The sequence below is a fragment of the Triticum aestivum genome, chromosome 3D (assembly GCF_018294505.1).
Source record: "Triticum aestivum cultivar Chinese Spring chromosome 3D, IWGSC CS RefSeq v2.1, whole genome shotgun sequence".
In the NCBI taxonomy this organism is placed as follows: Eukaryota; Viridiplantae; Streptophyta; class Magnoliopsida; order Poales; family Poaceae; genus Triticum; species Triticum aestivum.
Window position 1 is genome coordinate 446,735,877 of NC_057802.1, and position 17,849 is coordinate 446,753,725.

A 17,849-nucleotide genomic window follows, 5' to 3' on the forward strand; every position below is an offset into this window, starting at 1 on the left:
ATCATGTTGTTAGACAACGGTGAACCTTCGAACTATGAAGAAGCGATGGCGGGCCCGGATTCCGACAAATGGCTAGAAGCCATGAAATCCGAGATAGAATCCATGTATGAAAACAAAGTATGGACTTTGACTGACTTGCCCGATGAGCGGCGAGCCATAGAAAACAAATGGATCTTTAAGAAGAAGACGGACGCAGATGGTAATGTGACCATCTACAAAGCTCGACTTGTCGCTAAGGGTTATCGACAAGTTCAAGGGGTTGACTACGATGAGACTTTCTCACCCGTAGCGAAGCTGAAGTCCGTCCGAATCATGTTAGCAATTGCCGCATACTATGATTATGAGATATGGCAGATGGACGTCAAAACGGCATTCCTTAATGGCTTCCTTAAGGAAGAGTTGTATATGATGCAGCCGGAAGGTTTTGTCGATCCTAAGAATGCTAACAAAGTATGCAAGCTCCAGCGCTCAATCTATGGGCTGGTGCAAGCATCTCGGAGTTGGAACATTCGCTTTGATGAGATGATCAAAGCGTTTGGGTTTACACAGACTTATGGAGAAGCCTGTGTTTACAAGAAAGTGAGTGGGAGCTCTGTAGCATTTCTCATATTATATGTGGATGACATACTATTGATGGGAAATGATATAGAATTCTTGGAAAGTATAAAGGCCTATTTGAATAAGTGTTTTTCAATGAAGGACCTTGGAGAAGCTGCTTATATATTAGGCATCAAGATCTATAGAGATAGATCAAGACGCCTCATTGGTCTTTCACAGAGTACATACCTTGACAAGATATTGAAGAAGTTCAGTATGGATCAGTCCAAGAAGGGGTTCTTGCCTGTATTGCAAGGTGTGCAATTGAGCACGGCTCAATGCCCGACCACGGCAGAAGATATAGAAGAGATGAGTGTCATCCCCTATGCCTCGGCCATAGGGTCTATTATGTATGCCATGCTGTGTACCAGACCTGATGTAAACCTTGCCGTAAGTTTGGTAGGAAGGTACCAAAGTAATCCCGGCAAGGAACACTGGACAGCGGTCAAGAATATCCTGAAGTACCTGAAGAGGACTAAGGATATGTTTCTCGTTTATGGAGGTGACGAAGAGCTCGTCGTAAAGGGTTACGTCGACGCTAGCTTCGACACAGATCTGGATGACTCGAAGTCACAGACCGGATACGTGTATATTTTGAATAGAGGAGCAGTAAGCTGGTGCAGTTGCAAGCAAAGCGTCGTGGCGGGATCTACATGTGAAGCGGAGTACATGGCAGCCTCAGAGGCAGCACAGGAAGCAGTCTGGATGAAGGAGTTCATTACCGACCTAGGGGTGATTCCCAATGCGTCGGGCCCAATGACTCTCTTCTGTGACAACACTGGAGCTATTGCCCTTGCGAAGGAGCCCAGGTTTCACAGGAAGACCAGGCATATCAAGCGTCGCTTCAACTCCATTCGTGAAAGTGTTCAAAATGGAGACATAGATATTTGTAAAGTACACACGGACCTGAATGTAGCAGATCCGTTGACTAAACCTCTCCCTAGGGCAAAACATGATCAACACCAGGACGCAATGGGTGTTCGATTCATCACAATGTAACTAGATTATTGACTCTAGTGCAAGTGGGAGACTGTTGGAAATATGCCCTAGAGGCAATAATAAATGGTTATTATTATATTTCTTTGTTCATGGTAATTGTCTATTATTCATGCTATAATTGTATTGTCCGGAAATCGTAATACATGTGTGAATACATAGACCACAACCTGTCCCTAGTAAGCCTCTAGTTGACTAGCTCGTTGATCAACAGATAGTCATGGTTTCCTGACTATGGACATTGGATGTCATTGATAACGGGATCACATCATTAGGAGAATGATGTGATGGACAAGACCCAATCCTAAGCATAGCATAAAAGATCGTGTAGTTTCGTTTGCTAGAGCTTTTCCAATGTCAAGTATCTTTTCCTTAGACCATGAGATCGTGCAACTCCCGGATACCGTAGGAGTGCTTTGGGTGTGCCAAACGTCACAACGTAACTGGGTGACTATAAAGGTGCACTACGGGTATCTCCGAAAGTGTCTGTTGGGTTGGCACGGATCGAGACTGGGATTTGTCACTCCGTGTGACGGAGAGGTATCTCTGGGCCCACTCGGTAATGCATCATCATAATGAGCTCAATGTGACTAAGGCGTTAGTCACGGGATCATGCATTGCGGTACGAGTAAAGAGACTTGCCGGTAACGAGATTGAACAAGGTATTGGGATACCGACGATCGAATCTCGGGCAAGTAACATACCGATTGACAAAGGGAATTGTATACGGGATTGATTGAATCCTCGACACCGTGGTTCATCCGATGAGATCATCGTGGAACATGTGGGAGCCAACATGGGTATCCAGATCCCGCTGTTGGTTATTGACCGGAGAGGCGTCTCGGTCATGTCTGCATGTCTCCCGAACCCGTAGGGTCTACACACTTAAGGTCCGGTGACGCTAGGGTTGTAGAGATATATGTATGCGGAAACCCGAAAGTTGTTCGGAGTCCCGGATGAGATCCCGGACGTCACGAGAGGTTCCGGAATGGTCCGGAGGTGAAGAATTATATATAGGAAGTCCAGTTTCGGCCACCGGGAAAGTTTCGGGGGTTATCGGTATTGTACCGGGACCACCGGAAGGGTCCCGGGGGTCCACCGGGTGGGGCCACCTGTCCCGGAGGGCCCCGTGGGCTGAAAGTGGAAGGGAACCAGCCCCTATTGGGCTGGGGCGCCCCCCTTGGACCTCCCCCCATGCGCCTAGGGTTGGGAACCCTAGGGGGGGAGTTCCCCCTTGCCTTGGGGGGCAAGGCAACCCCTTCCCCCCCTTGTGGCCGCCGCCCCCCTTGAGATCCCATCTCTTGGGGCTGGCGCACCCCCCCAGGGGCCTATATAAAGGGGGGGAGGGAGGGCAGCACACAACAGCCTTGGGCGCCTCCCTCCTCCCCTGCAACACCTCTCTCTCTCTCTCGTAGAAGCTCGGCGAAGCCCTGCGGAGACCCGCTACATCCACCACCACGCCGTCGTGCTGCTGGATCTCCATCAACCTCTCCTTCCCCCTTGCTGGATCAAGAAGGAGGAGACGTCGCTGCACCGTACGTGTGTTGAACGCGGAGGTGCCGTCCGTTCGGCACTCGGTCATCGGTGATTTGGATCACGGCGAGTACGACTCCGTCATCCACGTTCATTGGAACGCTTCCGCTCGCGATCTACAAGGGTATGTAGATGCACTCCTTTCCCCTCGTTGCTAGTAGACTCCATAGATGCATCTTGGTGAGCGTAGGAAAATTTTAAATTATGCTACGATTCCCAACACAACAAGCGGCCCAAAACCGAGATCCACGCCTGTCGCAGCTTCCTACCCGCGCGACCAAGAGCGATGCTCAACAACATCCACGCCAGCCACCCGTCGCTAGGATGGAGGCACGCTCCGTGACTGCCGCCGCCGTCCCAGATCCGAGTGCTCCATGGGTGGACCACCACCACGCATCCCAACACGCGCTCGTCGCGCATCGTGCCGGCCGAAACCCCCAAGAAATTCACAACCCCCACGCCACCATCCGGGAGGAAGAATACGGCCTCACCGCCCCTAGTGTCGCGCAAGTTTTGCCGAGCGACGCCTGCCGATGGTGATGAGGGGAGGGGTGCGCTGCCCGGTGCTAGGGTTTGGCCCCGGGTCTCCGCGGGGGCGACACGATTGTGTATCTCCATAAATCTGGACTGATGGAGCAGCAAGGGGACATAACTTTGGAGCAGCAACTAGTAGGTGCATGCGAGATGGCCCGATCCGTAATGAGAACCACACAATTCGTGGTAGAATTAGAAATGGGGATGACCGGTCAAAACCGGAGATCCTGCGCAAACTCCAAAGTGCCCGGGCAACCGATCGGCAGCCTTCCAACGTTGAGTGACCCGGACTCTCTCTTTTGACCCTTTCCTCCCACTTTCTGCGAGTTGCGCCTCGGCCTCGTGCCCCCGGTGCAACCTCCCCAAAGTTCTCCGGAGCAAAACTCGCAAGGCGCACACGGCCGGGTGGCCAATCTAGCTAGCAGGGAGCGTGTGATCACCGCGCGCGAGGGCTCCCCCGGGCCGTGCCGTGCCATGCGCCAAGATGGCCTCCACCGTAGCGCCCTTGAACGCCGACGTCGACCTGCCGACGAACGTGACGGCGCAGACCCACAATGCGACGGCGTCCAAGATCACCAACATGGTGGTGTGCTACTCGCCCATGATGATCACCACCAACGGCATCTGGCAGGGCGTCAACCCGCTCGAGTTCTCCCTCCCGCTCTTCATCCTCCAGGTCGCCGTCATCGTCATCACCACCCGCGTCCTCGTGCTCCTCCTCAAGCCCTTCCGCCAGCCCCGCGTCATCGCTGAGATCCTCGCCGGCGTCGTGCTCGGGCCGTCCCTCATGGGCCAGATGGATGGCTGGGGCAACATGGTGTTCCCGCAGCGCAGCCTGCTCACGCTCGAGACGGTGGCGCACCTCGGCCTGCTCTACTTCCTCTTCCTCGTCGGGCTGGAGATGGACATCGACGTGATCAAGCGGTCCGGCAAGAAGGCGCTGTTCGTGGCTTTGGCCGGGATGGCGCTGCCCTTCTGCATCGGCACCGCCACGTCCTTCATATTCCGGCACCAGGTGTCCCGGAACGTGCACCAGACCTCCTTCCTGCTCTTCCTCGGCGTCGCGCTCTCCGTCACGGCGTTCCCCGTGCTGGCCCGCATCCTCGCCGAGATCAAGCTGCTCAACACGGAGCTCGGCCGCATCGCCATGTCGGCCGCCATCGTCAACGACATGTGCGCGTGGATCCTGCTCGCGCTCGCCATCGCCATCACGGAGGTGGACAGCACGGCGCTGTCGTCCCTGTGGGTGCTCCTCTCCGGGGTGGTCTTCGTGCTCATATGCTTCTACGTCGTGCGCCCAGCGATGTGGTGGCTCATCCACCGCATCCCCGAGGGCGAGAGCATCAGCGACATGGATGTGTCGCTCATCCTTGCCGGCGTCCTGCTCGCCGGTGTCTGTACCGAGGCCATCGGCATCCACTCCGTCTTCGGCGCCTTCATCTACGGCCTGGTCATCCCGAGCGGCCCGCTCGGCGTCACGCTCATCGAGAAGCTCGAGGACTTTGTCACCGGGCTCCTCCTCCCGCTCTTCTTCGCCATCAGCGGCCTGCGCACAAACATCACCAAGGCGCGCGACCCTGTGACCGTCGGCCTGCTCGTCCTCGTGTTCGTCATGGCCAGCTTCGCCAAGATCATGGGCACCATCATCATCGCGGCGCTCTACACGATGCCGTTCCGTGAGGGCATTGCCCTCGGATTCCTCATGAACACCAGGGGGCTCGTGGAAATGATCGTGCTCAACATTGGGAGAGACAGGCAGGTACGCACACGGTCACACCGTCACACGCACAGCAAATTCCCCCCTTATTTCTAGCAATATCGGTGTCAGCCATTGATCAGGTTAAGCATGCACATAGGTGTTGGATGACGAGTCGTTCGCGGTGATGGTGATGGTGTCGGTGGGGATGACGGCTCTGGTGACGCCGATCGTGACGGGGTTGCACAAGCCGGCGCGGCGGCTCGTCGGATACAAGCGGAGGAACCTGCAGCGCATCAGGCACGACAGCGAGCTCCGGATGCTGGCCTGCGTGCACACCACCCGTAACGTGCCGTCCGTGCTGTCGCTGCTCGACCTCTCGAACCCGAGCAAGCGCTCCCCCATCTTCATCTACGCGCTCCACCTCGTCGAGCTCACCGGCCGAGCCTCCAACATGCTTGCTGCCGCCGCCGCCTCCGCCTCGACGAATAGCCAGTCAGGCTCCTCTGCCTTGCCGGCTACGACGGAGCACATCTTCAACGCATTCGAGAACTACGAGATGCACACTGGTCAGTACTCAGTATTTTTGGTGCTTAGTACATACATTTCGTAAGGCTATATGTCTACGTACGCTGACACGGAACATGCACGGTCCTTGTGCGACGCAGGTGGTGTCTCCATCCAGACGCTGGCGGCCGTGTCGCCGTACCAAACCATGCACGACGACGTGTCCGTGCTCGCGGAGGACAAGCACGTCTCGCTCATCGTCGTCCCTTTCCACAAGCAGCTGACGGTGGACGGCGGCATGGAGCCCATCAACCCGTCCATCCGCGGGTTCAACGAGAGCCTCCTGTCCGCGTCCCCGTGCTCGGTCGCCATCCTCGTGGACCGCGGCCTCAGCGCCGCCGCAGCGCGCATGGCGGACGAGCACCGCCTGGTGCTCTTCTTCTTCGGCGGGCCGGACGACCGCGAGGCGCTCGCCTACACGTGGAGGATGGTGGAGAACCCCGCCGTCAGCCTCGCCATCGTGCGGTTCCTCCCGCCGGACTACCGGGAGCGATCCTTCTCCAGCCCCACCTACCGGTCGGCGGACTCGCGCGCGATCAACATCGGCGCGGAGGGCAAGACCGAGCTGGAGATGGACGAGGAGTACCTGGGCGAGTTCCGAGCGCGCAACCACGGCAACGGCGCCATCACGTACGCCGACAAGACGGTGACCAACAGCGAGGAGACGGTGGCGGCCATCCGGAGCATGGACAGCAGCACGCACGAGATGTACATCGTGGGCCGGCGCCCCGGCGAGGCCGGGTCGCCGATGACGTCGGCGCTGGAGGACTGGATGGAGTCCCCGGAGCTGGGGCCCATCGGCGACATGCTCGTGTCGTCGGACTTCTCCATGGGGGTGTCGGTGCTGGTGGTGCAGCAGTACGTGGTGGCCGGGGCGCCTATGGCCGCCGGGGCGCCCATGGCCGCGGCGGCGCCGGCCGCCAGCGTCGACCCGGTACGCCAGTACCTGAGCAACGCTAACGTGCACCCGGCCACGGGGCCCGGGGGGTACCAGACGGTCCCGGCGTCGTCGGCGGCCAATAGCTGGTCTAGTGGCGCCGTAGGATTCTGAGGCGCTTAGGGGCTTCGCTGTTGGAATTTCTGTACTGTGTAGGATTAGTTGTATCGTGACTCGGCAATGCATGGAACGTGCGTGAAGGCTGAGATTATTGTCTTCTGATCGAAGCCTGCTAGCTAGTCGGTTTCCAGGTGATCACTCTCAGAGCTAGACAAATTAGTCAGATTAGATATGTAGTGTTATACTGTTGTATCAGATTCATTGGAGCTAATTGCAGGAAACTACCGCTAGCTGGTCTTTAAAAAAAAAGAGTCAATTACATCACTGGTGTTCAAACTTGACGAGAAAAATCACTTTAGTGCCAATACTCGCGGCATACATTGAACTGGTGCTACAACTTGGCTCTATATGCATATACGGTGCAAATCGTGTTTGTATACGGAGATGATGCTGGCGCGCCAAGTGGCGCGGAACCCGCTGTCAGCCTCTGAACGATAGAGATAGGGTATTCGGCCGGTTATTTTGTGGAAAACAACTTGGAATATTTTTCTCACAGAAAAGGACATTGATGCGAGATACACGAATTATTTGCAAAAATAGTGGCCGGTGCTATTAAAAAATGTGACCTACAGAGTGGAGCGGCGTTTGCCTAACCAATGTACCGAGAAGAACATTTTGTTTTACTTGGATACTCTCTCTCTATATATATAACCTAAGCGCGCTGGAGACCCTACGGCCCATTTTGCACTGTAGTTTTTTTAAAGTAAATTATAAATTAGATGTAGATTATTATTTTTTTCAGAAAAACTTCTAATCTTTTCATCTTCAATCACGGCAGTACAACGAATACCAGAAATAAAAATTACATCCAGATCCGTAGACCACCTAGCGACGACTACAAGCACCGAAGCGAGCCGAAGGCGCGACGCCGTCATCGCCCCTCCATCGCCGGAGCCGGGCACAACTTGTTGTAGTAGACAGTCGGAAAGTCGGCGCCGGCGAGAGGCACGAACCCTAACTTTCTTTTTTGGAGAAGGTGGAGGAGGCGGAGCTTGAGAAATAAAAATGATCCCAAATTAGATGTAGATTATAATCGCTATCAATATGATAAATTTTAAATTAACAATGAACAATTTTATATAATACATAATTATTTTATTAAAAGTGTGAACATTTTAAATATATATTAATTTATTTAAATATACAATATATATATTTGCCTTTAAAAACTAAATATGAAAATTATTACATGCATAATTTTTAATTATAATTTTATTATATAGATAAATTTTGAAATATCACATGAATAGATTTATAGTGTATTATATTATAACATAAGGTTGTAAGTTACATATACTAGTAGAATGCCCGTGCGTTGCCACGGGCTTTTAATTTATTCTTTTTGATTACGCATATAATGTACAACCTCCGTCCAGAAAAAATTGTCGGAGAAATAGATAAAAATGGATGTATCTAGAATTAAAATACGTCTAGACACATCAATTTCTCTGTCAAGTATTTTTGGACAGAAAAATTATGTCATATTTCGCATGCATAGAAATGATAGCGTATAATAATAGGAAAATAACTAAAATCCACTTCACCTACAAGGTAACTTGATGATATACACATAGAGACATGATGCGCTTAAGATATTATATATTACAAACTAAGATTTACTTACAAGATAGGAATGTTGTCTTTAGGTTCATGTGCATGGTACTTCGACAAGTATAATTAAGACAGGCAAACAAGCCATCACATTCATCCACACAGATTAAATTATTTTGACCGTAAACTTTAATTTTCATATAGGGTTCACGGGCACCCAGGAGCTCCTATGTATTTTCCCATCAAGTACACCACGGCATTTTCCTTCTCCATTGCTCCCCCTGCACCATCAGCCACTATTTTGCACAATTGTAACTACAACCATAAATTCTTTGTAGTAAAATTGCAGCAGCGACTTTAACTACAATAAAAATTTAACATCACATGATGCAACATAATGAAGGAAGGTAAACCTAGAAAAGACACGGCAGGCAACCTACATATATTATTGATAGATAAAATAGTTTCATTTTAGAAACAAAATAATTTCATAATCAATACATGCCCGTGATCTTATAATACATAAACATGTTCAAAAATGACCCTAGAACAAATAAAGCGACCTTCCTATACATAAAGAATGTAAAACTCAAACGGTCAAACCTAGTACCAACAACTACATAACCTCCACAACTTCCATAGTAGCCTAGTACGTCGGGCACTTGCAGATTTGAAAGGCTGGCAAGCTGAAAGCTACATGCATCACAAAAGAAACATCAGAAACTTCTTACAGAGATAACAAGAGTGTCCAAAGGAATGAAGTTAAGGTTGAGATGCATCTTTGCTGCTTCACGGTCAGATTAAGCAGTTGTACGTAAGTTCCGGCCCGGCTCTATCTCCCCCATGTGTGTCACTCCCATTTCTCTCTGACAAAATTAAAAAGAACTTGTCATATTTATCCTTCTTTCTCTAAAGAACGTCTAGTACAGTATTGAAGGCTACATCCCTTGAAGGAGCGATAACACTCACAATATTGTAGGCTACATATATTTCATGATAAAGAGCCCCTTCGTTGCAAGGGGATAATAAAATTGCGGCCTTCAAATCAAAACCCTGAGAGCATAATAAATATATATAATGTTTTTGTATAATGTACATCCCACCATCTTAATTCAAATCAAATAAAAGTGATTGCTCATTGGACTCATGACTACATGACACAATCTTAAGAGGGCACAATTTATTCTACAAACCTTAGTTTAAATTTAGCGATTGAAACATCCATTATCCAACATGTAATACAAACTGTGACTCTATTTTGGTTTGAAATTTTCATTTTAGACATAACAATACATGCAAGCACAACACTAACTTAGAAATTGTTTTTCTGAAATTAATATGGCATGTGACTATTCCGGCAGAATATATAAATCATTTTAATTTAAATAAAACAATGAAAACTTACCAATATAAGTGAGGTGCTTAGCCATGCAATCTACGATCTGCCATGAACTGCATTGCAAATATCCTCTCCACATATCCTGAAACAAAGCATCATCAATAAACTTTACAGTAATGATAAAAGCATAATTCAAGTTATTACTATCGAAAAGATACAGAATAGCAGATCCTAATATATACAGGTGGTGAAAAATCAATAAATGCCTAAAAATTAGTGTACCAAGAGAATCCAAGTATGCACTTATTTGAAGATGGTGGCAGAAGCATTGGTTAGAGTAAGTATCTTCATGGCAAATTAAGAGAGACTCGGTTGTTGTTGGCACAGTAACATAAGCAGTGGAGTGCTAAACCACATGGGAAAAAATACAACACCATGCCATCAGCCATCCATGATCCATCAAATGCATCTACGAAGTGCTAAAACTATAAAGCATTGTAGTGGGTATCTAGTTAATTTAAAAAACGCCAATCTGGCCAGTGGAGAATTTGCCTAGGTAGATGGTATTGTGCACATACCGCAGGGACATCCTTATCTTCCTATATTGCATCTTAAAATGATAATGCAGGTAACCGATGTTGCTGACCTTGTTGTGCATTGTAAATCCTCAACCATTGCCTCCACCCCCACATGCCCAAGGCGCTGTTGCACGCCCAAGCAGTCGGACATGCACAACAACCAAGCGGGCAAATGTCAAGCATCAACCCAAGTAGCTTCCCGGCCATGAAGAATGCAAACTCATACGGCACCCCACCCAGCAGCAGCCGCTCGAGGACCTCCTTGTCCTGGAGCCTGACAAGGACGCCGACGTCAGCCGCATCGGTACGCCATGGCGGGTCCCTTCAACGGCGCCGCGAGGAGCGTGGCGGCTGTGGCCGCGCTGCTGCTGCTGTTGGCCGTGTCGGTTACGGAGGCGGCGACCGGCAGCACAGTGGTCGCCCGCATAGTGTTCTGCGACCAGTGCAAGGACGACACCCGCGGCCTCTTCGACTACCCGCTCTACGGTACGAGGGTACGTACGCGCGTAAACCACCTCGCTCCTACCCGCGCACGCACGCGTCCATGACCTCCCACCTACTAACACAACATGCAACGTGCATGCATGGCGATCGGATGGATGGATGGCTACAGGGGCGTGGGTGGCGATCCAGTGCGGTGGTGGCGACTCCCCGATCACGGTGCGGGAGTGCAACACCAACTGGTTCCGCGGCTTCTCTGTGTGCATGGAGGGTCGCCGGACATGAACTGTTGCACGGCGCGCATCGTCCACGCCACCGGCCACTGCTCCGCCGCTGCCAACGCCGAGCCGCGCGAGCTCACGCTCGCCTTCCGCATGCTCGGCCTCGCCCTCTATACTGTCCTGCCGCTCCTCTCGCAGCCGTATCAGCCCATGGACTTCTGCCACCACGCCGGCCCGTTCCCCCGCGGCCGCGGCCGCCATGCCATCGCCACCGGCGCCGCCCCTGACAGTTGCGCCGGGCCGGTGTCTTCTCCGGTGCCGATCTTCTGGCGCCACAGGCCGTGACTCCTGCCTCCCGTCTGGCGCCGCCCGCCGACGATGCCGCAGCAGCCAGAGCCGGAGGCGCTCCCCTCGCTGCCCACGTCTTCTTCAAGCGAAACGCCGGCCGAGGGCTCTAGCTCCGGCTCGGCGTGCGCGTACGACCAGTGGGTGCTGCCGGAGCACCGGTGTTGGGTAAACTTCAAAGTTCAGGTTTAGGGTTTTAGGTGTCGATAGTTTTAGTTTCGTCAGTAGTTTTAGTTTCGTCAGATAAGCCCGAGCTGCGACTCGGTTTGGTTAGAGTTTTTAGCGGTGCCCTGACCCGATCGTGGGATGGCACGAAAGCACGGTCAAGGCGCCATGGCGGGCGAAGCGCGAGGGGCGCTGGGATGGCGGCGTCCACTACTCGCACTAGCTCCGCGTTTCCGTTGTAATTTCAGTTGCAAACTCTGAATAAAGAGAAGAAACAGAAAAGCTGCAAGCAGTTAGCAGCGCAAAGACTCTCTCTCTCTCTCGCACCCACTCTCGTGTAAAACTCCGGTGATCGCCGGAGCTAGAGCCGTCGAGGTCTGCCTGACAATTGGTATCAGAGCCCCGTTGCTCGATCACCTGTGGAGATGGCAGGACCTGACAGCCCGGGCAAGACCGTGGTGGATTCAGGGAATAGTGGAGGCGGCGGCGCTGTGGTTGTACACCAGTGCGTCGTCCGCGACACCGGCGGGGCCTGGCCCATGCTGACGCGCACTAACTATACGGACTGGGCCCTCCTGATGCAAGTGATGCTGGAGGCGCGCCAGCTCTGGGTCGCCGTCAACGACGGGACTCTGGAGCGAGAAACAGATCGCACAGCAATGGAGTGCCTGCTGCGATCGGTGCCGCCGGAGATGGTGTCCACGCTCGCCGTCAAGCCCACGGCGAAGGACGCCCGGGGCACGATCAAGACAATGCGGCTGGGCGTGGCGCGTGTTCGTGAGGCCAAGGCGATGTCTCTGCGCCGCCAGTACGAGGCGATCAAGTTCAACGACGGTGAGAGCATCGACGACTTCGGTATGCGCCTATCTTCTCTGGTAACTCAGCTTGAGCTGCTTGGTGACAAGATTGGCGAGCCCGCCGTCGTCCGCAAGTTCCTCTCGGTCGTCCCCAAGGCCTACTCGCAGATGGCGTGTGCGATCGAGACGCTGGTCGACCTCAACACTCTGGCGCTCGAGGAGCTCATCGGGCGGCTGAAGGCCGCCGAGGAGAGGTACGATCTGGACGGCACTCCCTCCGGGGGTGATGGCGGCGGTGGCAAACTGCTCCTCACGGAGGAGGAGTGGTTTGCGCGTCTGAAGCTGCGTGAAGGGGATGGATCGTCCGGCAGCAACGACCGTGGCCGTGGGCGCGGCCGCGGACGCGGCGGTCGTGGCCAGAACGGCGGCCGTGGCACCAGCAGCGGGGACAAGTCTAAAGACATCTGCCGCTACTGCAAGCAGGCAGGGCACTGGGCGCGCGAGTGCAAGGCCCGGCTCAAGGAGCAGGCGAATCTCGTCCAGGCTGGCGGTGAGGACGAGGAGCAGAGCCTGCTGATGGCCCAAACCTGCGGGCTCTCCGACCACAACTCCGTCAGCACAGACGCCGCGCCGGTCCACCTCGTCGAGGACGCTGTCCAGGTTCTCCTCGGGCATGAGGGGAGTGGCGGCACCAGAAGCGGCGTGTGGTACTTGGACACGGGCGCATCCAACCACATGACTGGCGATCGCGCCGTCTTCGCCGAGCTCGACACGGCCGTCACCGGCATCGTCAGGTTTGGCGACGGCTCGGTCGTCAACATCTGCGGTCGGGGAACCATCCTGCTGGCGTGCAAGACCGGCGAGCACCGCGCGATCACGGGGGTGTATTACATCCCGCGGCTGCGCTCTCACATAATCAGCCTGGGCCAGCTCGACGAGAGCGGCTGCCAGGTGCTGATCCAGAACGGCATCCTGCGCGTGCGCGACAGGGAGCGTCGCCTCCTCGCCAAGGTACAGAGAGCACCAAATCGTTTGTACTCTGTTGCGCTACGGATTGCACAGCCCGTGTGTCTTGCAGCGCACAGCGGCGATGACACGGCGTGGACCTGGCACGCGCGCTACGGGCATCTCAACTTCGACGCTTTGCGCAAGTTAGCGCGCCAGGACATGGTGCACGGCCTGCCCGTGGTTGAGCATGTGGATCAACTCTGCGACGCGTGCCTGGCGGGCAAGCAGCGGCGCTCCGCGGTCGCACAACAGGCCATGCACCGTGCACAGGAGCGGCTGGAGCTCGTGCACGGCGATCTCTGCGGGCCGATCTCGCCGATGACACCGAGTGGGAAGAAATACTTCCTCCTGCTGGTGGACGACGCCACCAGGTTCATGTGGCTCGTACTACTCGCAACAAAGGACGAGGCCGCAGTGGCGATCAAGCGCGTACAAGCTCTCGCGGAGTCTGAATCAGGGCGCAAGCTGCGGACGGACCGCGGCGGAGAGTTCACGTCCGGCTCATTCACGGCGTACTGTGCTGAGCTGGGCGTCAGCCGTCACCTCACCGCCCCGTACTCACCGCAGCAGAACGGTGTGGTGGAGCGCCGAAACGGCACGGTGGTGGGCATGGCCCGGAGTCTCCTGAAGGCCAAGCGCGTCCCCGGTGAGTTCTGGGGCGAAGCGGTCACGACGGCGGTGTTCCTGCTGAACCGCGCGCCCACCAAGAGCCTGGACGGCGTGACGCCATTCGAGGCATGGCATGGACGCAAGCCGAACGTGCATTATCTGCGCACCTTTGGGTGTGTAGTGCATGTGAAGGACACGCGCCCTGGACTGAAGAAACTCGACGATCGCAGCCGGCCGATGATCTTCGTCGGCTACGAGCACGGCACCAAGGGCTACAGAGCCTATGACCCAACAACTGGGCGCGTGCACATCACGCGCGACGCCGTGTTCGACAAAGGGGCGCACTGGGACTGGGCACGAGAGGAGGGCGCCGTGAACACGTTCAGCGGCGCCGACACGTTCGTGGTCGAACACCTGGTGAGCAAACCTCCAGGGGCGACAAATGAGGGGGGGTGCAGCCACCTCGCCTCCGACTACACCACCAGCGTCTCCAGCGCCGTCAACTGCAGCCTCGTCAATCCCAGCACCGACAACTCTAGTTTCTGTCAGTCCAGGAGGGGTGGAGCTGGTGTCGCCACCGACGCCGTTCAGCGACAACGTGCTCGACGCGGCAGACGACATAGAGCGCGAGCACCGCTTCCGCACCCACACGAAGAGCTACATCTGCTGGCCGCTGAGGAGCCGAGCTCGTTCACTGAGGCAGAACAAGAAGCGAGTTGGCGGGGCGCCATGATCAAAGAGCTGAGCTCGATCGAGGACAATCAAACATGGCAGCTCACTTCTCTCCCTCCTGGGCACCGCGCAATTGGCTTGAAGTGGGTCTACAAGGTCAAGAAGGACGCGCGGGGGAGGTACTCAAGCACAAAGCTCGGCTCATGGCGAAGGGCTACGTACAGCAGCATGGCATCGACTACGACGAGGTGTTCGCCCCAGTAGCGCGCCTCGAGTCAGTACGGGTGCTGCTGGCACTCGCGGCGAACGCGGGCTGGGCCGTTCATCACATGGACGTCAAATCGGCGTTCCTGAACGGCGAGCTCTAGGAAGAAGTCTATGAGCAGCAGCCACCGGAATTTGTCGTCGCCGGCAAGGAGCATCTTGTCCTGCGCCTGAACAAGGCCCTGTACGGTCTGAAGCAGGCTCCCAGAGCGTGGAACACCAAGCTGGACACTTGTTTGAGCAAGCTGGGGTTCACGCGCTGTCCGTCAGAGCACGCGGTGTACGCACGGGGCACGGCGACCACACGCCTCATCGTGGGCGTGTATGTGGACGACCTGGTGATCACCGGATCCGACACAGAAGAGATCACCAAGTTCAAAGGAGAGATACAGAAGCTGTTCAAGATGTCTGATCTGGGTCTGCTAAGCTTCTATCTCGGAATTGAAGTGAAGCAGACAGAGGATGGCATCGTCATTTCACAGAGCGCGTACGCACGGAAACTCCTGGAGAAGAGTGGCATGACTGGCCGCAAACCTTGTCACATCCCCATGGAGCCTCGTTTCAAGCTATCAAAGGAGAGCACGACGCCACCAGTGGATGCGACGGAGTACCGCAGCGTCGTCGGCAGCCTGCGCTATCTGGTGCACACACGCCTTGACCTGACCTTCTCGGTTGGGTACGTCTCGCGCTTCATGGAGGCGCCAACTGAAGAGCACCGCACCGCCGTCAAGCACATCTTGAGGTACATCGCCGGCACTCTGTATCTGGGCTGCAAGTACGGCAGAGGAGATGATGAGCCTGAACTCACTGGGTACAGCGATAGTGACCTTGGCGGCGATGTGGACACACGCAAGAGCACCTCCGGGACCCTGTTCTTGCTCGGAGGAGGAGTGATAACCTGGCAGTCGCAGAAGCAGAAGATCGTGGCACTCTCCAGCTGCGAACAGAGTACGTCGTAGCAACCACAGCAGCCTGTCAGGGAATCTGTCTCGCGCGCCTGCTCGGCGAGTTCAGAGAAAAGGAAGAGAAGACAGTGAGACTCAAGGTCGACAACAAATCCGCAATCTCTCTGGCAAAGAACCCTGTGATGCACGACAGATCGAAGCACATCGAGCTCAGGTATCATTTCATCAGAGATTGCGTGGAGACGAAGAAGATCGAACTTGAGTATGTGGCAACAGAGTTTCAACTTGCAGACATGCTCACCAAGCCCCTTGGTCGTGTTCGATTGCAGCAGCTGCTCTCAAGCATCGGCATGATCGAGGCAACACCCTGAACGATCAGTTTAGGGGGTGATTGTTGGGTAAACTTCAAAGTTCAGGTTTAGGGTTTTAGGTGTCGATAGTTTCAGTTTCGTCAGTAGTTTCAGTTTCGTCAGATAAGCCCGAGCTGCGACTCGGTTTGGTTAGAGTTTTTAGCGGCGCCCTGACCCGATCGTGGGATGGAACGAAAGCACGGTCAAGGCGCCATGGCGGGCGAAGCGCAAGGGGCGCTGGGATGGCGGCGTCCACTACTCGCACTAGCTCCGCGTTTCTGTTGTAATTTCAGTTGCAAACTATGAATAAAGAGAAGAAACAGAAAAGCTGCAAGCAGTTAGCAGCGCAAAGACTCTCTCTCTCTCGCACCCACTCTCGTGTAAAACTCCGGTGATCGCCGGAGCCAGAGCCGTCGAGGTCTGCCTGACAACCGGTGCCACTGGAAGGTGGTGACGCCCAACACGACGGTGGCCATGGCGTTCGGCCCTCTGGCCGCGCGGCGATACGGCCCGGACATGACGCTGTGGGAGGCGCTCGACGGCCACGATGACCCCTACCGGACGCTCCTCCGAGAGGCCACGACGGCGCTCCTCAATGCCTACTACAACGCGCCGGGGTCGCCCTTCCTGTACCCGACCACTGCCAGTGTCATCGACCACCTCACCTCATCGATGCGGCTGACGTCGGCGTCCATGTGCGGGCGGCGCTTGCGCGCGAGGATGGCGTGGGAGGGGGCGCAGGCGTCGAGGCCGTAAAGGCGGACGCGCAGGCTGGCGGTGGCGGTGGCGAAGGCGAGGGGGCGGCGGCCGGGTGCATAGGATGGAGCTGGCGGTGGAGGAGGGATGTGGATCTTTATCGGGAGATTAGGAAGGGCAAACGAGAGATGGGGCCGGGACTCGGGGTGAGATTGACTTCCTTCGACGGTGGGGGATTTCCTTTCGATCGACTCGCGGCTTCGATCAATGTAGCAAAACGAAACGACTATGTACTGTTTCATTAGGAGTAGATTAGGAGTAGAGATAGCCTTTGAGGTAATTTAAATTTATTACCATATAATTACCATATTCGACATTTTCTGAGTTATGGCCTTACCATACTTGGATTGATAGCCTTTGGGGTAATTTAAATTTATTACCATATAATTACCATATTCGAAATTTCCTGAGCCATGGCCTTACTATACCTGGATTGATTTATTACTATAATTATCATATTTGAGATTTCTGAGTTTATAGCCTTACCATACGTGGATTAATTGTGATTGATTACCATAAATACGTTGGGTATTGCCGGCCAGACGAGAATAGAGGAAAACCGATGGAAGGGGGTGGTGGGAGGTGGGACGAAAAAAAGCCAGAGAAAAAAAACCATACGAAAATAGTGGGACTATTCAACCAACTCATCCATTAGAAGTAGAGATTTTACAAGTTTCTGAAAAATATTAACACTGTTGGGTGGGGTGGTGGCCACGTACACCTGATGACTACATGTCGCTGGTTCGAATTCCAACCAACTATTTTTACATCATGTGAATATATGTTTCTCAAAGCATGAACACTTTTATAACTACATGAGTATTTTGTTAAAATTCTGAACATTTTTAAACTTATATAAGCATTTATT

General features: G+C 54.0%; 1 protein-coding gene and 1 pseudogene across 1 annotated transcript; both read left to right on the top strand.

The window, feature by feature from the left end:
* Positions 1–3,921: 3,921 nt before the first annotated feature.
* Positions 3,922–7,209, top strand: LOC123079555 (cation/H(+) antiporter 15). The gene is made up of 3 exons (XM_044502340.1): positions 3,922–5,419; positions 5,517–5,925; positions 6,025–7,209. The coding sequence occupies exons 1-3, from the start codon at positions 4,145–4,147 to the stop codon at positions 6,972–6,974; spliced, it is 2,634 nt and encodes an 877-aa protein (XP_044358275.1). The 5' UTR covers positions 3,922–4,144; the 3' UTR covers positions 6,975–7,209.
* A 3,312-nt stretch (positions 7,210–10,521) lies between these two features.
* LOC123076357 (uncharacterized) lies at positions 10,522–16,981 on the top strand (annotated as a pseudogene).
* Positions 16,982–17,849: the final 868 nt, after the last annotated feature.